Source organism: Sciurus vulgaris (assembly GCF_902686455.1).
Source record: "Sciurus vulgaris genome assembly, chromosome: 18".
Classification (NCBI taxonomy): domain Eukaryota; kingdom Metazoa; phylum Chordata; class Mammalia; order Rodentia; family Sciuridae; genus Sciurus; species Sciurus vulgaris.
The window spans coordinates 702,018-725,622 of NC_136479.1; the positions used below are offsets into that span (position 1 = coordinate 702,018).

Below are 23,605 nucleotides of genomic sequence, written 5' to 3' on the forward strand. Positions count from 1 at the left end.
GGCCTCGGGTTGTGGCTGCCAGTCAGCTCCGAGGCGGCTGTGGGCAGACTTGCTGGCTCTGGCCCCCTTGCTCTGAGACCCGTCTGTCCCCGACAGACACAGGGCGCCTGTTTCCCCGGGAGCTGGAACACCGTCTCTCTGTTCCCACCTGGGCCGACCATCCCCCAGGCAGGCCGAGGGGGGCTCTGCACAGGCCCCCAGTGTGCCCGGCCTGGCCGGCCTCGGTGGCGGACCCACTCATCCCTGATGACTCTGCGGGTGGCCCAGCCGGGCACCGTGGACACAGGGCTGGTGGGGCAGGTCCTTCCAGGAGCCTCGCGGCCTGCCCGCTTGGGCAGCAGGAGGTGGCGTCCCAGCACACCTGCAGGCTCGGTGCGGCCTCCCAGGCCTCGCAGGTCACAAGGCAGCGGACGGTGGCTGTCCAGGCCCCCAAGGCTGACCACCTGGGGAGGAAGCAGGGTGCAGGTGGGCTGCGGGGTGCTCGGGACAGCACAGCTGCCCCCTCTGGACAGGCCGTGGCGTGTTCCCTGCTGCAGGCACACCCAATCGGGGTGAGGCCTGGCAGTGGGCGCATGGGGACTGCCCCGAGACGGGCTGTGGGCCACGGGCAGCCTCCCGTCACGGTGAGTGGCGGGTGGGCAGGCGCAGCGCCCGCGGGCCTGTGGCCAGGGCTGCCCTGAGGCTGGGCCTGGCGCTCTGGGGAAGGGACGACGGCACCAGACTCCACGCAGCAGGCTGGTCTCTGGACTTTATTGTGGCTGCATCTAGATGGGCCAGTCGCGCTCCCTGAAGTAGCCCTCCAGGTCCTGGAGGCGCAGCGGGGGGAAGTACGGGCCGATCCTCCTGCGCACCCACCACTTGCCCTCTGCGGCGTGCCTGCCCCCGGGGAGGCTGAACCGGTACCGCCAGTACTCTGCTCGGATCCACCTGCGGGACAGGGAGTCAGCCAGCCCCCTCCGCGGCTGCGGCCCCTCTGCCTGCCCAGGCTGCCCGTGGATGGAGTCCGGGCGAGGGAGGCCCCACCCTGACCCCCAGTGGCTGTGACCCGGGGCCCTTGTCCAGCCTGTGCCCCAGGCCACGGGGTGGCACACTCACTGCGTCCTGCAGAGGCCTGCCTGGCCCCTTGGGAATGGGGGAGCCAGCACTGGGCGGACGCGGGTTGTAGGGTCCCCGAGGAGGGGCGCACAGCGGCAGCCATGGGCTCTTGGTCCCACCTGCACCCTGCCCACCATGCTGGGGCTCCTGGTCCTCTAGGCACCTGGCCCTAGGGCTGCTGGAGCTTCCCTGAGGCCACGTGGACAGGCAGTAGCCAGCATGGAGACCAAGGCCAGCAGTGCTGGACGCGGAGCGGGAGGCAGGCCTGTGGAGAACCGGTGAAGGTCCCTGCCGAAGGGTCATGGCCCTGGATGGGTCACCTCGTCACCCTCGCAGCGCAGGTCCAAGGCCTGCTGTTCCCAGACACTCTCGTCCTGCAGGCTGGGTGTCCCTGCACTCTGGCGGGTCAGCGGGGTGCCGGGAAGCGCCGCGCGCTGTGCCCAGGAGGTCCGGAGCCTGAGTCCAGCAGGGCTCTATGGGACCCCCCGCAGCCTCCACGTGCCCATCTCAGAGCGCCAGCAGGGGGACGAATGTGGTCCCTGATGGGCCGGGGAGGACACGGACACTGGTCCTGGTACAGACGCCTGGCCCGCTGCGCGTCACTGCGGGGCCGAGTGGCAGCACTGGCGCGTTCAGTGGCTGTGACCACGCCCCTCCTTGGTGTGCCCTCAAGCTGAGGCTGCCCCTCCCTCGCCGAGGCTTCACTATGTCCCTCAGCCTCTCTGCTCCGCGCTATGTGAAACTTGGGTCTGGCTGGCCGCTCTGATCTTGCTGGCTTGGGGTTGTCCCCCACTGTTGGGGACGCCGAGTGCCGCCTCTGGCTCTACTGTGGTTGCTTGTCGCCACACCGTGGCCTGGACACCTTCCCTACGCTGGCCTCCTGGTCATGGCAGTGTGGAGACCCACGGAGGCTGCCTGTGCCTCGGCGCCTCCCTGCGGCCCACGTCTGGCTGGCTCAGTGCAGGAGGCTTCTGGGGTCTCCTCGCCCCTCCCCCCGGACCTGCGGGAGGGGCATGCCTCGGTGGCTGAGGGGTGGTCTGTGCGGCACCGCCCTGGCGCTGAGTCTCTCCTAGGTCCTGGGCGGGGCCCACGGCCATGCAGGGCAGCCGGAGGCCTCCAGGCAGCGCTCCCTGCTCAGAACGCAGCCAGGCCGCTGGTCCTGGGCAAGGGCACTACTCTGTGGGCGTCATTGTCCTGGGGTGGGGCGGCTCTCCTCGGGCCTCTGGCTGCACCAGCTGGCAGTGCTGAGTCGCCACCTCCTCATCTTTGACTCCGGGAAATGAGGCCAAGGAACACCCCGGCACCTCTGCCTCAGGCCACGCTTGTCTCTGCAGTGTCCAGAGCTTTCCTCCATCCTCGGGAACAGGGAAGCGTCTGCTCCCTTGTCTTACAGCGAGGCTGCCGTGTCAGGAGGGCCCAGCAGTGGGACGTGCTCTGCGGCCATTTTCAACAGCCCCTAGATGACCCGCTGCAAACGCACAGCAGGGCCGAGCTGGATCTGGCATCTCCGTGAGCCACCTCCACCTGAGGAGGCCAGCGCTCCTGAGACCACCTTCACCTCTGGTGTCCAGGCCTCTCGGCAAGTGGGCCGTTCAGCCTGCACTCTGCCCTCAGGACAGGCCGCAGCAGCCCCAGCAGGCCTCGCTGGGACGGCAGGACACAGGGCAGCAACCTTGCCAGAGGACCAGAGAACCTGCCTCCAGCCTGGAGGGACGCAGCTCCCAGATCAGAGGACGGAACACCGGCAAACCTGGGGACCGAGGGCCTTGGCGGCTTGTACCGGTCCAGGCCTGCTGGGGGCCTGCCTGAAGGGCGCTGAGCAGTGCTGGGAGGGCTTCTAGAAGCTGCGATTGGCCAGGGCCCCTGCTTGGGCTGCCAGGCGGCAGCTGCAGGGCCTGCCACTGCCTGGCCAGCTGTGGGCAGCTCCACAGTGCAGCTGCCCTGAGGCTTCTTGGGGGAAACAGGGGCATCTTCTGTCAGAATCAACGGCCAGCTGGGACCGTGCTGTCCCCTTGTCCCCGGCTGCCACTTGGCTCCACATGGTCCAGCGCCCAGCTCAGACCCGGTGTGGGCGCTGGGGGCTCCTGCTCTGGCCCTGCAGCACCTCTCCTGCACACTGGCTGCCCTCTCCCCTCCTCCCAAGGTGCCTGGAGGGCAGGGGCTGGCAGCCGTCCACTCCCCACCACCCAAGGCTCTGGCTCCAGCGAGCCCCTGACCCCGGTGGACTGCTCCTGGGCTGTCATCATGTCACCACACAGAGTGACCCTGCTGGGGCTGCCAGATGCCTGCTGGAGCCCGTGCCATGGGTCCCTCGGGGCAGAGGGCCAGGGCAGGCCAGCGGTTCTGCGCAGACTGTTCTTAGCGGACGGAGCCCTGTGAGGCTGGGAGGGCTTACCTGGGGGGCGCCCTGCCCTCAAAGGGGCTGGAGGCGAGCAGGGACAGGGCCTGGGCGTCGTTGGCCAGCAGCTTGCCGGCCAGGTGCAGGATCCACTCGTTGTGCTCGTAGGTCTGCAGGGACGGGGCCCGTGAGTTTGGGGTGCAGGCTGTGTGTCCCCCTCTTCTCCAGCTGTTCTGGAGCACTGTCGCTGAGGCTCTGCTGCCCGAGGCCCCCCGGGTTCCTCCAGGGCCACCTGCTGGCCTGAGGGTCACTTGCCTGTGTACAGCCCTGCTCCCTTGCCTGGGTCCCACTGTCCCAGCCTTACGTGGGGCCCAGTCGCCTGCCCCCTAGCCTTGCCCTGCTGAGGCCATTTCTTCCTGGCTAGGGTGGCACTGTGAAGGCTCAGCAGGCGGCGGCCCTGGGCCTGTGCCACTCCACGGTGGCACCCCACGTGGTCTGTGGCAAGCACCCAGAGTGCACCCGGGAGGGAGGGACGGTGGGGCAGCCTCACCTGGAAGGCTGCAAGCCACATGAGCCAGTCCAGCCGGTAGTGGTAGGGAGAGAGAAGGCACGGCCGTCTCCGGGGGTCGCCCGGCTTGCACTTGAACTCGTAGTCCTCCCACACGGCCTCGGGCGCACTGGCGTTGGGACTCGCTGTGCCCTGCAGGATCACCTCCATCCGCTCTTTGGTGACGCTGAGGGGAGAGTGAGGCAGGGCCGTGGGTCTGCAGCGCTTCTGTGCCGCACAGGGTGTGGGCTCTGCTTTCCCCAGGGGTGCTGGGGGCTCGAACTCCCCGCAGACGTGGGCCCAGGGTGGGGGGCCAACATAGGGCCTCCGGTACCTTCCAAAGGCCCCGTAGCTGTTGACGATCCTCAGCGAGCTGAAGGTGGTGTTCATGACCTGCTTGGCACTCAGCAGGTTGAGGACCACGGGCAGGCTGAGGCAGGCCACCAGGATGCCCAGCGAGAGGTTGACCACACTCCGTACCGCGCGGCCTGCAGAGGGGAAGTGGGCCTCCTCAGCCGGCTCCCAGGCCCCTTGGCCTATCCCTGGGAGGCCTGGCTGCTGCTCTCCAGGCTCAAGGAGGCCTAGGAACACCCCAGCTGGCTGCCCACTCCCCATCCACGGTCCCTTGCAGGGGTCTGGCTATCCTAGTTCCTGGGACACTACAGAGGCCTTCCCAACTGCCCAGGGCCCCTGCCCTGCCCTGTGAGGTGAGGGGAGCCCTGGGGCTGGCCAGTGTGCGGCTGTCCTTGCCGTGTCCTACCTACATGTCTTGGCCGGGGCTGGGGCCCTGGGGCTTCTCCACCCTGCAGACTTAGGACTCTGTCCTTCAGGCCAGCTGGCCCAGAGGGAAACAGGAATCCCAGAGAGGCGTCATCAAAGCAGGCAAGGCTGGGCACGACAGTCAGCCAGTTCAGGAAGCTCACGTTCCCACTGAGGATCAGGGCCACCTGTGGGGCAGGGCTGAGCCAGTGCCCGGCAAGGCCTCAGGATGGCCACTCTCCTCTGTGCCCATCCCCTGCAGCTGCCCACATCTCACTTACCTTGCATGAAGGAAGCCCCAATGGATGGAGCCAGAGTGCAGCCCCAGAGGAGCCTCTGAGCCGGGCCTCGAGGCCCTGCCGTCTTTAGTGTGGGGCTGAACCCTGGGGTAGGCTACCCCTGAGCTATGTCCCCAGCCTTTTTGAGGCAGGGTCGTGCTAAGCTGCTGAGGCTGGTCTGGAACTTGTGGCCCTCCTGCTCAGCCTCCCAAGCAGCCAGGGCGACAGGAGTGGCCACCACGCCCACACCAGGCCTTCCTGCATGGAGCCCACGTAGGAGGCAGCCAGCCCGGCAATGGTGGCTGGGTGGGAGACGTGGAGGCAGGCCCGCCCTCGTGCCAGCAGGGCTGACGCACCTGACTCGGAGGTGCAGTGGGGCTCTGGCCAGCTTTCATCCGTGGGCTCGCTCCGTCAGGACGGTCAGCCCCACAGAGCTCCCTGGAGCCTCTGGCCTTTCTGGGGCTTCAAAGGGAAGCAGCCACATGTGCTGCTGGCCTCCTGTGCTCAGCAGAATGCAGTGAGTGCACCCTCTGGGACGGCGCCTGCCCCGGCCGAGGGGTGAGCTCCATGTTCTCCTGCGGCGGACAAGTAGTAGTCAGCTTTTGCTGTTGCCAGAAGAGCTGGCCTGGACCAGGCCACAAGGGCCTGGTGCTGCCCCTGAGGTGCAGTGTTGCCAGCATCTGTCACTCCCAGGGAGCCCAGGGCAGCGGCTCCTGGCTGGCCACCCCTGCTGAGATGCACACACATCCCTCCTCCGGGAAGCACCCGCTCAAGTCCCTTCCTGCCCAGCACAGTCTGCGAGGCCTTGTGGGCCACCTAGCAGCCTGCCCAGCCCAAGGCTGTGGTTCTCCTCGCAAAGCTCCTGGGGCCAATCCCTGCTCCGCTCACAGGTTTCTTCATGTGCTGAGCTTCCAAAGCCCTCCCCACGGACATCCAGCTGTGGACACACAGCCCCGAGGTGGGGGAGGAGAACAGTCGGCCCCCTGCTTAGGATGAGGTGGCTGGAGAAGTGATGTGGGGCTGTGGCCCAGCCAGAGTGACAGGAGGCGGCCAGGACTTGCTGGAGTCCTGCCAGAGCTGCACTGGTAAGTCCAGTAGGAGAAAGGCAAGCTCAGGAGGACAGGTGCTCGTGACCACTAGTGACAGATGCTGGGTAGACTTGCTGCTGGCTGGCGGGTCAAGGCATGTCCTCCTCAGGACAGCTCTGGTCACTTTCCAATGGCCAGCATCATGTACAGTTGGTAGGAGTGGGTCAGTGCAGCTCTGCCTGGCTGGGCAGGTGCCCACACCCTGAGCCCCTTGTTTCTGGACTTGGGTCTCAGCCTAGTCCTGAGAAGGACAGGCGCTGAGGCTACAGGTGCGGGTGGAAGGGGACTCAGGAGGCACTAGGACCTGGTGTGAGGGTGATGCCGACTCACACCCGAGTGGATTGCTGATCAGAAGAGCAAGACCACACTGGACATGCGGCAGTCGTATGAGCAGGACGAGAGACTGTCAGCCAGGGCCTGGGCTAGGAGGGAGCCGCCAAGACAGGAGCAGCGACGAGCAGTCTGGAACTGGGCGGCAGCACTGGAGCAGCCAGGGCCGGGGAGGCACGGCGGCAAGGCGCTAGCCTGGTGCCCAGGCCCTGGGTTCCCTGGCCGGTACCACAGCAAACAACAGGACCTTCACCCAGTGCCGCGAAGAGCCACTCCGGCAGAGCGAGTGGGAAGCTGGCCAACGAGGTGGGAGCCTCTAGGTGAGGTCCAGCCACGGTGACTGCAGAGATCTGAGCGTGAGGCCACAGGAAGCGGGACCCAAAAGGAAGAGCCCATGTCTCTGAAGGAACACGCTCAGCACAGTCAGCCCAGGGGCCAGCCCTGAGAGCTACCCTGAGGAGGACACGCTGCCTGGCAAGGACGGCAGTGCTGGGGGTGATGGGGGTGGCGGGAGGACGGCTGAGGGGGCAGCGGCCACCACACCAGAATGCTGGGCATCCTTAGGGCCCACTGCGCAGTCAGTGCAGGACACCATGCCCGGGCAGGGCGGCAGTCCTGAGGACAGCAAGAGGCAGGCGGCGCTACAGCTGGGGAGCTCTCTGGAGACGTGACTCAGAGCAGGGCGTCCACGGCTGAAGCTGGACGTGGTCTGTGAAGAGCGGGTGGTGCAGATCCAGCCAGCATGGAGATGGGTGGCGTTGCTCAACCTGCTGACCCTCGCAGGCTGACGGCATCCAGGCACTTCTGGGGTATTTGTGGGGTTCCCAGGAGAGACTGGCATTGGAAGCAGGAGACTGCAGGTCCCCTGCCCAATGACACTGGGCACAGTCCACCCAGCAAGGGCCTGGGCACAACTGTTCGCCCAGGGGGGGGCAAACTGCTCTCTGCTTGGGCAGAGATGTCCCTCTTCTGCCCTTGACATGGAGCTCCTCGTCTTGGGCTTTCCAAGCTGGACCGGGCCTCAGACCACTGGTTCCCTGGTTCTTGGGTCCTTGGGCTGGGAGTGGATCCACACAACCCGGCTTTTCTGGGCCTCCAGCCTGCAATGGCAGGTTGCTGACTTCCCATCCTGGGGCAGCAAGGGCCAATCCTGCATGGTCACTGTGGACTGTGTGTCTCCCGATGTGGAAATGTCAAGGGGAGTGTGTGGACTGTGTCCATGGCCTGTGGTGTGTCCAAGCCAGCAGAGCCTCCATGGGAACTCTTCCCATGTGAAACAGAAAAGGAAGGGAAAATGCCATGGGCCTGTGGTGACTGGAGCAGCCACGGCTGTGTGGGGGCTCCTCAGCACCCGCTGCTGTGGCACCCCAGCTCCCTGGAGGTTCCAGGGAGGCCCCTGGGCTCTGGTTTGGGAACCTCTTGGTTCCTTCCAGGCCACCCCTGGCAGTCCACAAGCCCTGGTTCCAGGGAGGCCCCTGGGCTCTGGTTTGGGAACCTCTTGGCTCCTTCCAGGCCACCCCTGGCAGTCCACAAGCCCTCCCACCCACTCACCCGTGGTGGCCAGCCAGGACCCTCAGCTCTTGCAGGCTAGGGGTGGCTGGCAGCAGGGGATCAGGCAGCTCAGGGGCTTTTCTTTCCCCATAGGGACAATTTCTCCACTTTTGATAAAGAGAACTAAACACCAAGCTGCCCCTGCCAGTCAAGTCCAGCCCCAGGGACAGGCCCGGCTTCTCACTGGTCCTTGGTATGGCAGATGCCAGAACCGGCACTGGCCACTGCCCCGTGGCATCTCAGGTCAGTGCCAGTGACACTGGGTGACAGCAGTGCAGATGCAGCTCCTGAGACGCACTGGGGAGGAAGGTCCTGCCTGGAGTCTTCTGGGCAGGGACCACGTGGCACTGCCCGCGTGCTCAGTGCCTGAGAAACAGTGGCCGAGCTGGCACCATTCCTTTCCTGGGCACATGCTGCAGGCTGTGGCAACGAGTCCTCCTGGCCACAGTGGCCAGAGAAGCAGGCCTGAGGGCCCCAGTGCCTGTCCACATGCTCTGGATCTGGAATGCCCTGAAGTCCTGAGGCCTGGAGGCCTTCTCTCTCTCTGATGGGAGAGACCCAGGGCTGGGGAAGGCCTCAGGAGCAGGTCAGAGGGCTGGGCTCAGGCCCAGCTCAGCGTCCGCTGGCCAGTCACTACGTGAACTCGAGCCTCTGTGGCCTCCTTTCCTCGCCCCCCAGGACTGCCTAGCGCAGGGGAAGTGGGGAGAGGGCGTCTCCTCACATGTCCACGGCCAGGCTCAGTGAGGCTCCGGCAGACTCGCCCCTGGTCTCCTCCCCGGTGTATGCCAGGGTGTCTGTGGCCAAGCCGTCCTAGTGCCCCCACGAGCAGCTGCAGGCGAGCTGTCCCATGGACGCCCTGCAGCCCTGCACTCCCTGCCTAGTGACCTCTCAGCCTGGCCACACATCAGAAACACCTAGGAAGCGGAGTTCCTGGCTCCCTGGGGGAGGCCCTGGCCCAAGTCTATTTCCAAAGCTATCCCAAGTGCTGTTCTAACGGGAGTCCACAGAGCAGTTTGTGGGTGATGTGCTGCCCAGGCAGAGGTCAGGCCCCTGCCAGCTGCTGGCTACCCTCCCTCCCTCTGGCTATGCTTTCAGTCAGAAGAGTAGAGTCCAGCGTGTGCCCAGCACACCCAGGGATGACCTCAGCTGTTTTTCTGGTAGGGTCACTGAGCCTGTCCCATCAGCGGGGAACAAATCCTACTCCAGCCCATCAGCATCCACCACTGGCCACGGAGGAGTCCACGTCTCCTGTAGTCACCCAGACCGCAGAGGGCCTGTGCTGCAGGAGCCCTGGGAGTGGCCAAGGGAGAGACGTGAGGCAGCAGGGCCTGAGCCCGAGGTGCAGCAGCAGGCGTCCTGCAGTAGGAAGGGAGGTGGACTTCTGGATGCTCCTGCAGGACTCGCGGCTGCCACAGGGAACAGGTGCTGTCACGGGACTGCTCTCGGGGACCTCCCCATGGCCAGGACCCATGACCAGCATCAACGACTAGAAGGCAGCACGTGGTACAACGGGGCAAGCCCAGGCACATGCTGACCAAGGCCACAGACCAGACATGGATGCGAGGCAGGGCAGGAGCGGGTGCTGCTCGGGTGTGTGGGAACCTGGGCTGGACAGAGGGCCGCATGATGGCAACGTGCTGAACGGCGCTTTGAGACGGCACAGCTTGTGTCATGTGGGCTTGACCACAACCAAAAATCCAGGGGGCACCTCGGGCCAGCACGGCTCTGGAGGCCACGGGGGAGTCCCGGAGATACCGGGCAGGGTGGTCCCAGGCAGCCAGGCAGGCCCCATGAGGCCCCCATAGGGCTGCAAACAGCCCAAGACTCCCCCTGGGCCCGCCCGTCACCGGCTGTCTCAGGACCAGCCCTGCTCCCTGCTTTTCTGAGCCAGGACACAGATCCAGGCAGGCCATGGACGTCCCACTGGTCCCCTGCGGCAGGCTGACCGTGACCGCCTGTAGCAAGGCACCAAGCTCTTTCCCTTCCAGCTTTTCCCCTCTCTGAGCTGAGGATGGCTGTTCCGGCCTGCGGAACTCACCAGAACACCAGTGTGAACGGCGTGGGAGGAGGTGAGTGTGCTCACAGCCCTTCCCTCCTAGAGGACGCAAAGTGGGAACTCATCCTCAGGGCCGGCTCCACACAAGCCTGTGCTCAGACGCCTGTGGACAACAGGGCCGTGGCCCCTGCTGGGGCACCTGCTCTCAGGAGAGCGAAGGCTGGCCCTGACGCCCCAGGACCCTCCCTGCCTGCGTCCAGCCAGCCCCGGGGCATGGAGTCAGGCTTCGAGGCAGTGTCAGGGTGAGGCCTCTCTGCCTGGCCCTGGGTGGTGTGGGCTGGGGAGGGTGCCAGGGATAAGCCTGGAACTGCGGCCTAGAGAGGAGCCCGGCGCCTGGGCCGGTCTTGCAGGGTGACCCCGAGCCTTCCGTGGCCAGAGGACTTGCCCCACTCACAGACTCGGGCCCATGCTGGGCAGGGGAGCCCCGGGGCCCAGGAGTGGGCAGCCTGGCAGGGTGGCATGTGGTGTGACCCTGCCCCACGACCTTTCGGAAAAGGCAGAACATGGAGACAGGAAACGATGCAGGGCTGGGCGTGGAGGACGAGGGAGGCGCGCCCCCGCGACACGTCACTGTGTTCTCGAGGCCCACGGGGCACGGCAGAGGGCGGCCTGCAGCGAGCGTGGGGTTGGGCCAGCTGTGGGAGGCTGGGGGCTGCACAGGAGCCCAGGGAACCTCGGGCCTCTGCAGCTTTCCGCGAGCCCAGCACTGTCGCGAGAGAGGCCTTGAGAACACGCAAAGGGCAGAGGGGGAGCCTGGGAGCAGGGCCTCCAGGGAGTGGGCGCCCGAGGCCATCGCTGCAGGGACACCCCCACGGCTGGGCTCCTGGCCAGCTCCAGGCCCGGTTTACACACGCCCCACTCCCCGGGGCCATGGAACGAGCAGAAAAGAGCCCGCAGGTCCAGACGCTGAACTGAGAACCTTACGGCCGAAGTGGACCTGCTCCCAGGACGGTGCTGACCCGAAGCCACCTCGAGGAGGGGCCGTCCCTGTGTGTCCTGCAGCCTCGGGAGGCGGCACGCCAGTGTTGGTGAAGAACCCCGTGGCAGCACCGACCAGGCTGGGGACGGGCCACGTGTGGCGAGCAGGACGGAGCCACGCTGAGTCCACAGACCCAGGAACACGTGAGACGTGACATGTGGCCGGCTCCACCTCAACACGCAGCACTCGGCAGACGAAGGACCCCCAGGCCCAGCACCATGGTGGCCGCAGAGCCAAACCACACTCATGCTGAGGAGGGAGGGCCCGACGCTGCAGCCTCGAAGCCCACGGAGCACAGCTGAGGCCCCGCCCGCTGCGCACACCCGGGGTGAGTGGGGACACCAGCACCACCCACGGCAGCGTCCTGGGCGCCTGCCGCACATGCCGAGACCTGCTGGTGCAGAGGCTGCCCCGGGAGGCCCAGGCTGAGAGGACCACTTGCAGCCCCAACGTGAGCCAAGCCCCAGGACGCGCTCGGCCACCAGGTCCCCCCCAGGCTCCGCGGCAGATGTGCGCGGGTGGCTGGGACAGCCCTCTCCCGTGGGCTCTCTGGACACCGCTGCCATCGAGGAACCAAGCCCGCCCCGAGGAGCAGCTCTTGCCCCGCATGGTGAGCATGAGGACCGTGGTGGTGTGGCCACCAGGACGTGGTGACAGACTTGCCCTGGCCGGGATGGGAGGGGCGCTGCTGTGGACAAGGTCAGCTCCCTGTGGGCACACACCCCACCCACCACGTGCACCTTCCCAGGCTGGTCTCGGGAAAGTCCAGCACCAAGGCAGGGCGGCAGGAAGAGCCCGCTCACAGGCGGGCACCAGCCCCACCCTGACTGTGGCGCTCTGCGGACCTGCAGGCCGCGAGACCCAGCCCCGCAGGAGGGCTCAGCCCCGTCCAGAGTGGCGTGGGCGCCTCGCGGGCTGTTGTGCCAGCGAGACCAGCACTGCCCTGCAGATCGTCCAGAAGCCCAGCCGCTTTCCCCAACGCCGAGCGGCCGCCAGTGTGTACGGGGAACACTGGGCCGAGGTGCGCGGGCGCTCGCGGGGCGGTGCTGCCTCTCGCAGGGGAGACTGGGAGGGCAGAGCGATGGGCCCACCCGCCATCCAGGCGCTCATCCCCGCACAGACGGAAGGAGACCAGCTCTAGGAAACCAGTCCTAGTGGACAGGCTGCATGTGAAAGGGAACTGTAGGACTTACGGAGAGCAAGTCCCGTGCCAGGCCAGCTGCCTGCCCTCGCCACCCCCGGGATGCCCCCTTGGGAGGGGCAGGGCCCATGGCACCCCGGAGCCATCCCCGGGAGGGGGTCAGCTGGATCCGTGACACGTGGGGCCAGGTGGGTGGCCGAGGCTCACCTGGAACAGGATCTGCAGCACCCCGTGGAGGATGCACATCCGTCGCCCAAGGAACAGGAAGAAGGGCACCAGGAGCTCCAGGAAGTGGCTGCCAAGGACCTCAAAGCGGTGCACCCACCAGGGTGTCCTATGTAGGAAGTAGGCCAGGGGGCTGGGCACCGGCTGAGTCTGCAGGGACAAGAGGGGCCTGTGAGATGCCCAGCTGCCAGGTGGACCGAGATGGCAGGGCTCCGGATAGAGTGGCCCTGGCATTCTGAGAAGGGCCCGCTGGGAGGCAGTACGTGAGGAAGCGCTTTCCTGCTTTAAACTGCCCCCGTCGAAGTAGAAAGCACCCTGCGTAGCTGCAGGTGTGCCAGACGGAGGCCGCGAGGGGTCCTGGGCTCACGGCCAGCCACAGGCAGACGGCGGGCAGCCCCTCTCACCAGGCTGGCTGCCCAGGAGGAGCTGGAGTGCGGGACGGGGCCCTCGACACGGCACCAGGCAACCTGAGTGAGCAGGAGGCAAGGGGAGCCGTCCACGCAGAGAGGGCAAACTGCCCAGGAGGAAGGGCCCACGCCCTCTAGGCGCCACTCTCCTGGGTTTGGTCTTGACCACAGAACGTTGGGGCAGTAGTGATGCCCATGGGTCCCGGGCCCCTGCCAGCCAGCTGCAGTGCGTGGCACCCCTGCCTGCGTGAGCCACGCTGCCACCACGGCCATCCCCACCTCCTGGGCTCTGCACCTGCCCTCCTGCTGGGCAGCCCGTGTTAGAGCCCACAGCTGGCTGGGTGGGAAGAGGGAGTCCTCCCTTGACCACGCCCTCCAGCCCTCGGCAGGTGCACCCAGGGGTGGGCTCCATCCTCAAGACGCCTTCCAACAGAAGCAAGCAACCCAGTCTGTGCAGAAAGGGGACCAGCGGCCCCGCACTGGGGACCACCGCAGCTGCAGACCCCTGGTCCCTGACACCCGGGGTCCTGGGTGTCCTGAACAGGGCTCTGTCCCACTCCTGCTTGAGCTGCGTGCTCACCCCTGCAGCTGTGGTGGAGCCCAGCGACTGCGGCATCCGACCCCACCTCACGGGGCGGAGGGGATTTGAGGAGTTGTGTGTCCCAAGTGGACAGGACCTTTGAGGAGGAGCAACATGAGGGTGGAACAGGACAGCACCAGGGGCAGCACGGGGGCAGGGATGCAGCCTCCAGACCCCCTCCAGACCCCACAGAACCTGGACATCCCAGCGAGGGGGACCAGCGGGAGCCAGGTGGGGCAGTACAGTCACTCTGTGGGGACTCTGGACTCAGGGAGGCCAGGGCCCTGCAAGTTCACTGTCCACGTCCATCGGCTCGGAGGGCGAAGGGAAATGGAGTAAAGCATCAGGTGCAGGTCAATCCAGTCAGGGGGCCACAGCCAGCTCAGCAATGGGGCTCGGGGGTCAGGGCCTGTGCCACGGAGGGCAGGTTATCAGTGTGCGCTGGCTGCGCTGTAATCCCTGGCAAGGGGCCTGGTTTCCAGGGTGCGCCCCTCCCATGCTGGGCTCTGAGGAGTGTGGCCTCCGGTCCTCTGGACTGAGGGCCTGCTCAGTGCCCCCACGGCTGTCCCCACGCCACGGAAGCCTCGCTGTTTACACTGAAGCTTGGTTGTGAGCTGTGGAGCAGCCAGCATTCGAAGTCGCACCCAAGGTGGGCGGTGGGAGCCAGCTGACCTGAGGTCCTGTTGGGGCCCAGGCTGCCCTCAGGCTCGGACCCTGCTTTGCAGATCTGCCCTCAGGGGGCAATTGGGAGTGAGAAAAACCCGAGGGGACATGCGTGTGGCTCCTCAGGCCCAGGGAGCTGGAGGGCGCCTCCCGGGCTCACGCTGGGCTTGAGGACACCCCAGGCTCCAGGGGGAGGTCAGTGAGTAGAGGTTTGGGCCACCATCTTCCCACTTCAGCTGTGAAGCGTGTCTGGGGTTTTAACATGAACGGTGATGCTGTGACTCATTTAGGCGCACTATCTGCACACGCCGACTTGGCGGACGGCCTACCGGGCACCTGCCCACCAATCCTGGGATGCCGGTCCCCACAGCTCAGGGCCCAGGTGGCGAGGCCTTGGCAGGAAGTCAGCATGCATGCCGAAGGTGGGGCCATGCCCGAAGTCCAACCTCTTCCCTGGCCTCTCGGTGCTGCCCACAGGTCCCGGCGTCACAGAGGCGTCTGCTGAGCTCTGACAGGTAGAGTGGCTTGCGCTGCCCAGACGAGGCCTCAGGACAAACCCCAGGGCTGGCTGTGTTCCAGGAGCGAACTGGTGTCCCAGCTTGAGGCCGACAGTGGTGCTGCCGGGGTCACGGCCTGGCCCGAAGGCGGTGCCTCCACGGTGCTCGCCTGACAGGAGACCTCCCAGGCGCGTGGAAAGGAAGGAAACGGAGCAACACAGACGAGGCTGGGACGGTCTGCTTCCTGCAACGCAGCCCCCAGCAGCCTCTGCCTGCTGAGCGCCCAGGAACCCACCGAGGGGGCATCCGTCTGCTTCACTGGAGCCCCCGCCTCCACTGAAGAACGCAGGGTGAGGGGCCCTCGGGGACTTCTTGGCACAGGGCCCGGCAGAAGGTCCCGTTGAGACTGGTCAGTGAGAGGAGGGCCCGCCGGGAGGTGGGGCAGACGGAGTGCTGCCTACTGGGCCAGCTGCCTCCCCAGCAGCAGCCCCACCCAACAGCGCGGAGAAGAACCTCCCGGCCGGGCCTAGTCAACCCGAGTCCAGCCCACGGGCCGCGGCCCTCCCTACGGAAGGACGGGCTGCGAGCAGCCCAGGCGCGGCAGCGTGCAGCCTGGCATGGTAAAGCGGCATGTCAGCCCTGGCTTCTACAGGTGAAGCGGGGTGCGCGCCCAAGAGCCCACACTGTCCATGCAGAGCCACTCGGCACAGTCGTGAGTCTGAAGGCCGCCTCTTTGGAGCTTTCCGCAGCCTCTGCCGTTGGTCTTCCACATGGCCTGAGGGACCGGCAGTTTAGAAACTGTCAGGCCACGCGCTGGGCTCGCCGTGCGTGAAGCCGCGATTCTGTGACCCAAGCACTGACGGCGAGTGTGCAGCACCACACGTCGCAGAGGCTGAGCGGGTGCCAGCCAGGTGCAGGGCAGACTGGAGGGCACCAGCTTCGGGTGGCGACGCAGTCCCCAGGATAGGTACAAAGGGACAACTATGGGAATCACAAGAACACGGAGCAACCGGAGACTCCACCTGAAACAGCCGCGCCAGGTTATCGGCCAAAAGGCCAGACAGGAGTAAGCAGGGGTCTGAGGACACCGCAGTGAGACCTTCCAGAGCAAACCCAAAGCTCACAGATGCTCAGAAAGGAAGCGTATCCACGTCCTGCGCAACAGCCTCACGGTCCACTCCTGTGTGGCCAACGTCCTGGGAGAGGAGAGGGCACCGACGCCATGAGCTACAGCCATGGCCCCAAGGTGCTTGCCATGCACACCACCACCCAACTCCAGACCAGCAGCCAGGAAGCCACCAGCCAGCAGGGCCAGGGTCACAGAGCGCAGACCAGGACAGCCCACTGGGAGGTGCATGGTGGACGCAGGACACCCGGCAGCATGTGCCTGAGCTCAGCGCCAGCACGCCTGTGACAGCAGGGCAGGGCAGCGAGTCGTGTGGGAGCCGCGCTGTGGGAAGGCGAGCCCTGGGAGGCTCTCTCCACTCTCACTGGACACTGAGAGGCTGGGCCACTTAGACATGGCAGCGAAACGCAGTCCTGGTTTGAGTCTGACAGTGGACTGCGGGCTGCGACAGCAAGAAGGCCGGAGCGGTGGAAGGGCATCGCTGTCACATTCCTTTAGCTTTTTTGAAAGAAGCAAAGCATCCCGTGGAGGTAGACTGGGATGGATTGGCGGTTACAGAGATACCTGCAGGCTCCAGGTCACACAGGGATCATATAACATGCAGAATACAGAAAGAAGACTGGCAGTACTAGCTAACAAACCAAGGAAGGCATGTTAGGGTCACGGGACAGTCAATTACTCTAAAAGAAGGCAGAAAGATGAAAGAGTGCAAGAGAAGAACAGACGGGAGAAACAGAACAAGTGGCAAGATAACAGGCTGAAACTGCTGACATCAAAGACCACATCAGGTGCGCAGTCCGACCCGATGGCCAGGCAGCATCTGTCAGACTGGAGTGCAGCACTCAGAGACAAGCTGCCCACGGAGGCCACCTCCCACGCAGGACTCAGGCAGGCCCACCACACAGGCAGCACCCAAGAAAGCAGGAGAGCTGCAGGGTGTCACAAGAGGCACCTGTTAGCCAGGAGCAGCTTGGGATGAAGAGGCCAGGTCACAGTGGCCACAGAGAGGTCCAACGCCCAAACCTGTAGGACCCTCACAACAGAGGTCCAAAATACACAAAGCAAAACTAGAGAGAACTGCAGGCAGACACAGAGAAACACAGCTTTAGCCAGAAACCTCAGCCTCCTCTGCTCGGTAGGCAACACAAGCAGACAGAAAACAGGGTCGGGGCACAAGAGCTGAGAACCCCGTCAGCCAGCATGACCTCTCACGTCTGCAGAACACAGACTCATAGGCTCAAATCAAAGGCCCCCTATGATGGCACAGATTCTGAGCCTCAAGACTGGTCTGTTCAGACTCAAGGCTTGTAAGACACACTCCAGCAGTACAGGAATCAAGTGAAAAACCAGTGAGTATCTGTAGAATCTCCACGCGTTTGGAAACATGACCACGCTTCTAAGTGCCCTGATGGAATCCACTCAGTGCATGCTGAGTCCTCTGATCTTGTCACAGCCTCCCAGGGACAAAGCTGGGGACACAGAACTTGCTCAGGACCACAAAGCCAGCCAGGGGCTCCCTGGGTGCCTTCGTCTTCAGCCCCTGTGCCATGACAGCCACGCCATCACTGATCCTCAAATGGGACTCCAGGTGTGTGCCCAGGGCTCACCCCTGGGGTGCGTGGGGCTGACAAGTGGAAATCCACGGCAGGGGAGCTGCTGGTGTCTCCCACGCTGCCAGAGGTTCAATGTCGGCCTGGTGTCCCCCTGTGGGTGATGCAGAGTGTGGGCCTGGCTCCGGCTGGTCACCAGCCAGGTGGTGCCTCCAGGGGCCCCAACGCTCCTCCCCACATGTGAAACACTGCTGCAAAATCAGTGGAGCTGCTAGTGGACAAGCAAACAAGCCAGCTCTTCACTGGATGCCAGTCGTGGCTTCAAGAGGGCTAACCTTTGCGACTTTCAAGGGTAATGTTTGAGTGCAGATCGTTTCCAGGTTAGCGGACCCCTAATCTCAGGGTGCTCGGTGATCCCTGTCCGGTTACAGCCCAACACAGCTGGTCATGCACGTCCCCCCGTCACGATTAAGGAGGCTCTGCTGGCCTGGGGCCCTGCACAGGGCAGCTCTGGAGGCAGGAGGGAGAGAGCTGCAGGGCTTCCTGGCAGGGGTTTGGGGCAACCCGGCTGCAGGTCTGCACCCTGAGTGCCGGCAGGAGCTCCAGGGCGTGGGCCAAAGGGGCGCTCCAGACGGCGGGCTGCCCTGGGTCATGGAGCACGCCCGTGTGGAAGGCGGCTGGGCCAGGCCACGCATGTGGGCGTGAATTCCTGCAGCAGTGCGAGGCACGGTTTTGGCATGGGAGCTTGATGTGTGGGATGGGGGCATGTGAGCCACAGCTTTCAGAGCAAAGCCACCCTGGGCCTTGTCCTGTGGGCCACCGACCACTCTGGGCCTACGACAGTCACTTGGAACCCGGGAACCAGCATGCAGGGCACCCTGGGTGCGGGGTCTGGGTGCAGAGAGGTGGTGGGCACGGGGTGAAGCCAGTGATGGGCACCGTGGTACTGGGTGTGAGGCTGGGGCGCCAGAACAGTTCTGCGTGGACACCCCGTCTACCTCCAACCCCTCGCCATGGGGGCCTGGTAGCAGACGCAGGTGTGGGTGCAGATGGAGGTCTTGCCTCAGGGTATTAGGTGACACTGACCAAGTGCAGGGGACACCCTGAGGCTGAGGACAGTCCCGTCAGGTCCATGAGGCGAGTGGCCTCCCTCAGTCTCCACCCCGTCATGGGATCTGCCTGCAGCCCAGAGAGCCACCTTCTAAGGCTGGCAGGAAAGGGATGGTCTGGATGCTGGTTGGCAGAAGTGACGCCTCACATGGAGAAGGCACACAGAGGGGGCCTGGGGGCCCTGAGACCCCCTGGAGCAGGCGCTGTCTGTCTGCCTGGCCTGGGCGAGCTCTTGGGAGATGGGCTGAGGAGGCTCTGGGGGCTGCTGGAGAGTGTGGTCCTGGGCAGGGCTGCTCCCCGGCCTGGGAAGGGGGCAGGAGAGAAGCCTTCTGCGCAGCAGGGCTAAAGGCAGGGTTCTACTTTCCCCAAATCTCTAGCAACAGAATCCAACTCCCCTGCAAACATGTGCACGGCTGTTCGCAAATCTGCAGTCCCTGGACTGGACATCCAGTTTTGGACATTCTCTCCTGTACCAAAACTGTCTGAGCAACTGTGAGCCTTAAGCCTAAGTGGAGACAGTGTCTGAGGACATAGCTCCGGCCCCGAGCCCAAGGCGAGTTAGAGCTGCCTCGCCACGTCCCACCTAGACAGAGCTAGAGAGGGGCCCCACAGAGGTGAGAGCTCCCCATCCCAGAGGAGAGACTTCCAGAAGTGCTGTGTGAAGCTGCCCCTAGGAGGAACTTCAGGCTCCTGGTCAGACGCAGAGGGACAGGGGAGTGAGTGTGCAGCTGCCCCACGGGCAGACTGCCGCCCAGCGTGGGGCCAGGCCACAGGCATCAGAGCTCCAGACAAGCGTGGCAGGGTGCGTGGCGGCGAGGGTGCACTGCCCCCAGCACGCAGAGGCCCATGCCCCACCTGCCGTCCCGGCCGGGGAGCACCAGGCTGGCCAGGATGGGGATGACCACAGGTCAGCTGCTCTTGCTCAACTTGGAACCAACCCTGCACACAGCCTGCTGGACGCCAGCAGTGGAGGAAGCGGACACATCTCCCAGAGTGAGAGCCAGGTGGGCGAGGCCAGCAGAGCAAGGTGGTGTGGCTGGAGGAGAAAGATGGAGACAGAGGGAGACACAGGCACAGAGACAGAGAGAGGGAAACAGACAGAGATGGAGACAGACGGTGACAGAGAGACAGGGACAGAGAGACGGAGACACAGACACAAAGAGACACAGACACAAAAAGAGAGATGGCAACAGAAAGGCAGAGACAGGGAAAGATGAAGACAGACAGATGGAGCCAGAGACACAAAAAGATGGAGGCACATGGAGAGAGACGGAGAGAGAAATGAAAAGACAGAGAGGAAGATGGAGAGAGGAGGTGCAGACAGGCAGAGTCGGGCCCTGGGCGAGCAGGCACAGCTCTGCCTCAGCCACAGCAAGGCGACCCTGGGGGTGCTGCAGCCCGGGCAGGTCCCACCCCCTTTCAACTGCGCTGCCCGCCACACGAGCCTTGAGGTAGGCATCTGCGTGTCCAGGGGTAAAGAGTGGCTGTGTCGTTCCTGCTTGTTTGCAAGCCACATCTGGAGCCCCTCCCATCTTCATTTTGAGAGAGGGTCTCCCCAGGCTGCCCATGCTGGAACTGCCATCCCTGCCTCCGCCTGCCACGTGGCTGAGGCCACAGGTGTGGCCACGTACCCGGCCAGCTCAGACCTTGACCAACCTGTGCAGAGCAGAGGCTGACACAAGACGGAGCTGGCCACTGAGAGTTCTTGCTGTCCAAAACGGAACATCACCAGGACTGGGGCTGGGGCAGAGAGCCCTTCATCCTGGAAAATGGGTGTGGTCAGAAAAGAGGCCACCCTCTCACCCACCATGCAACACACGTTCACTGCACTGCGATCTACTGAAAGTCAGCCCTGACACAAGGGTTTGTTTAAAGGAAAATTTAAAAAATAACAATGTACACAATGGAACATTGTGATTCAGGGTAACTGAGCAAGACAAAAGGTTGCTAGCAGGTAAACTGCAGCGACTTTTCTTCCCTTGTGGTGTCTGAAAGCTGAGCTGTTCCCGGGGGCACTTGGGGACAGCTTTGCTGAGACACCTGCAGTCACCATCACCTGCTGGAGCATGACTCACCAGCTCACTGTCGGGTCTAGGTGCTGTGTGAGGGCAGCAGATGAGCTAGGGGCCGTCAGCTCTGAGGCTCTGGACCCCATGGGGCGTGGTCCACTCAGCACCTGGCTATCAGGGACTGGCTCAGCTGGTCCCTGCGTGCTGTTCACACCTGACCTGACCTCAGGGCAGGTGGACCCACAGGGCTGTGCAACAGAGGACCTGCCCTCAGAGCTGACTGGGTAGTACCTTGCCCGTCTGCACTGCTGCCTTGTGAGTCTCAGCACAGGTGCAGACGTGGGCTGACAAGAAGCCCAGGAGAAGGTTCCGACCCAGTGAGGTCACGCTGGGCCAAGCGCTCGCTGTGCTACCCAGGAGAAAGTAAGTTCCGCGACACAGGCTGACCCCAGAGCCCTGTCCCCAGCCTCATGGTCCTTCCTCCCTGACGACCCCCCTCTAGCCCTGGCCGGTCAGCTCTGCTTGCCGTCCCAGGGCCAGCCTGAGCTGCCCCACCGTCACTGCGCCCAGTCAGGACAAGCACCCTCAGCCCTCACGGGCCTCTCTCTGCCGCAGAGCTCAGCCTGCACCCCAGGGCCACAGTCACACGGCAGACGCAGGCACCAGCCCTCAGCAGTTCTCACCCAGGGACTGACCCATGTCGCCCTTCCAGAGCCCCTGGGCCAGCCAGCACCACAGGGCCTAGCCTGGGCCAGGGGAGCTGGGGGCGGGTGTGGCTGAGCCGCATGAGAAAGGGGCTCCTTTCACCTCAGGCCTCTGGGTTCAAAGCAGCCCAGACAGATGTGCAGCCTTCCCTCCTGACCCTCTGAAACCAAGACAGCAGCTGCGACGGGGCCTTAGGACATGGTGCTGTCCAATGGGAGAACCTGCCCCAAGCACGTGGCCCAGCCACCTGGCCCTGGGGAAGGGCAAGGACCCTCCATGTTTCAGAGCCCCGAGTGCCACACTTACAGTGGGCTCACTCCAGGGCAAGCGGACGAAGCCCAGCTCCAGAGCGTGGGTGTCCTCTAGCGCACACATCCTGGGTCCAGGATGAGGCGGGTCCACTGCAGATCTGCGGCACGCGACTGGGTCCAGGACGTGGCGGGTCCACGGCAGATCTGCGGCACACGCCCTGAATCCAGGACGTGGAGGGTCTACGGCAGATCTGCGGCACGCGCCCTGGGTCCAGGGTGTGGCGGGTACACGGCACATCTATAGCTCCGGGATGCTGGGGGTCTGCAACATGCACCCTGTGTTTCTGGCGGGGACAGTGGGTGCTTCTGGCGGGGACAGTTGGGGTGTTTCTGGTGGACAGCTGGGTGCTTCTGCTGGGGACAGTTGGGTGTTTCTGGCGGGGACAGTTGGGTGTTTCTGGTGGACAGTAGTGTGTTTCTGGGGGACAGTTGGGTGCTTTCGCTGGGGACAGTTGGGTGTTTCTGGCGAGACAGTTGGGTGTTTCTGGCGGGGACAGTTGGGTGTTTCTGGTGGACAGTTGGGTGTTTCTGGCAGGGACAGTTGGGTGTTTGTGGCGGGAACAGTTGTGTGTTTGTGGTGAGGACAGTTGGGTGCTTCTGTTGGGGACAGTTGGGTGTTTCTGGTGGGGACAGTAGGGTGTTTATGGCGGGGACAGTTGGGTGTTTCTGGTGTACAGTTGGGTGTTCCTGGTGGGGACAGTTGGGGTGTTTCTGGTGAGGACAGTTGGGTGTTTCTGGTGAGGAATGCTGAGAGTTTCTGGCGGGGACAGTTGGGTGTTCCTGGCGAGGACTTTTGGGTGTTTCTGGCGGGGACAGTTGGGGTGTTTCTGGCAGGGACAGTTGGGTGTTTCTGGTGGACAGTTGGGTGTTTCTGGTGAGCACAGTTGGGTGTTTCCGGTGAGGACTGCTAAGTGTTTCTGGTGGGGACAGTTGGGTGTTTCTGGTGGGGAAAGTTGAGTGTTTCTGGTGAGCACAGTTGGGTGTTTCTGGTGAGGACTGCTAAGTGTTTCTGGTGGGGACAGTTGGGTGTCTCCGGGGGACAGTTGGGTGTATCTGGTAAGGACTGCTGAGTGTTTCTGGTGGGAATAGTTGGGTGTTTCTGGTGGACAGTTGGGTGTTTCTGGTGCGGACAGTAGGGTGTTTCTGGTGGACAGTTGGGTGTTTCTGGTGAGGACTGCTGAGTGCTTCTGGCGGGGACAGTTGGGTGTTTCTGGCAGGGACAGTTGGGTGTTTCTGGCAGGGACAGTTGGGTGTTTCTGGTGGACAGGTGGGTGTTCCTGGTGGACAGTTGGGTGTTTCTGGTGAGGAGTGGTGAGTATTTCGGGTGGGGACAGTTGGGTGTTTCTGTTGAGGACTGCTAAGTGTTTCTGGTGGGGACAGTTGGGTGTTCCGGCGAGGAGTGTTGTGTGTTTCTGGAGGACAGTTGGGTGTTTCTGGTGGACAGTTGGGTGTTTCTGGTGTGGACTGCTAAGTGTTTCTGGTGGGGACAGTTGGGTGTTTCTTGTGGACAATTGGGTGTTTCTGGTGAGGACTGCTAAGTGTTTCTGGTGGGGACAGTTGGGTGTTTCTGGCGAGGAGTGTTGGGTGTTTCTGGTGGACAGTTGGGTGTTTCTGGTGGATAGTTGGGTGTTTTTGGTGAGGACTGCTGAGTGTTTCTGCTGAGGACTGCTGAGTGCTTCTGGTGGGGACAGTTGGGTGTTTCTGGGGGACAGTTTGGTGTTTCTGGTGAGGACTGCTGAGTGTTTCTGGTGGGGACAGTTGGGTGTTTCTGGTGGACAGATGGGTGTTTGTGGTGAGCACCGTTGGGTATTTCTGGTGAGGACTGGAAGTGTTTCTGGTGGGGACAGTTGGATGTTTCCGGTGGGGACAGTTGGGTGTTTCTGGTGAGGACTGCTAAGTGTTTCTGGGGGGAAAGTTGGGTGTGTATGGTGGACAGTTGTGTGTTTCTGGTGAGGACAGTTGGGTGTTTCTGGTGAGGACGGCTAAGTGTTTCTGGTGGGGACAGTTGGGTGGTTGTGGTGGACAGTTGGGTGTTTCTGGTGAGGACTGCTGAGTGTTTCTGGCGGGGACAGTTGGGTGTTTCTGGCAGGGACAGTTGGGTGTTTGTGGCGGGGACAGTTGGGTGTTTCTGGTGGACAGTTGTGTGTTTCTGGTGGACAGTTGGTTGTTTCTGGTGGGGACAGTTGGGTGTTTCTCGCGGACAGTTGGGTATTTCTGGTGAAGACAGTTGGGTGTTTCTGATGAGGACAGTTGGGTGTTT

At 63.8% G+C, this 23,605-nt stretch overlaps 1 protein-coding gene across 3 annotated transcripts in view; it reads right to left on the reverse strand.

Annotated features, from left to right (window-relative positions):
* Window positions 1-722: 722 nt before the first annotated feature.
* LMF1 (lipase maturation factor 1) overlaps window positions 723-23,605 on the reverse strand; it is a 94,638-nt gene continuing 71,755 nt past the window's right edge. For all 3 annotated transcript variants that reach the window (XM_079121896.1, XM_079121897.1, XM_079121898.1), the window contains 6 exons: window positions 12,370-12,537; window positions 4,741-4,927; window positions 4,315-4,468; window positions 3,984-4,167; window positions 3,491-3,603; window positions 723-927 (listed from right to left, as the gene is read on the reverse strand). In XM_079121896.1, coding sequence (XP_078978022.1) covers window positions 765-927; window positions 3,491-3,603; window positions 3,984-4,167; window positions 4,315-4,468; window positions 4,741-4,927; window positions 12,370-12,537 — 969 coding nt within the window. In that variant the 3' untranslated portion in view covers window positions 723-764. The remainder of the gene's footprint in view (window positions 928-3,490; window positions 3,604-3,983; window positions 4,168-4,314; window positions 4,469-4,740; window positions 4,928-12,369; window positions 12,538-23,605) is intronic.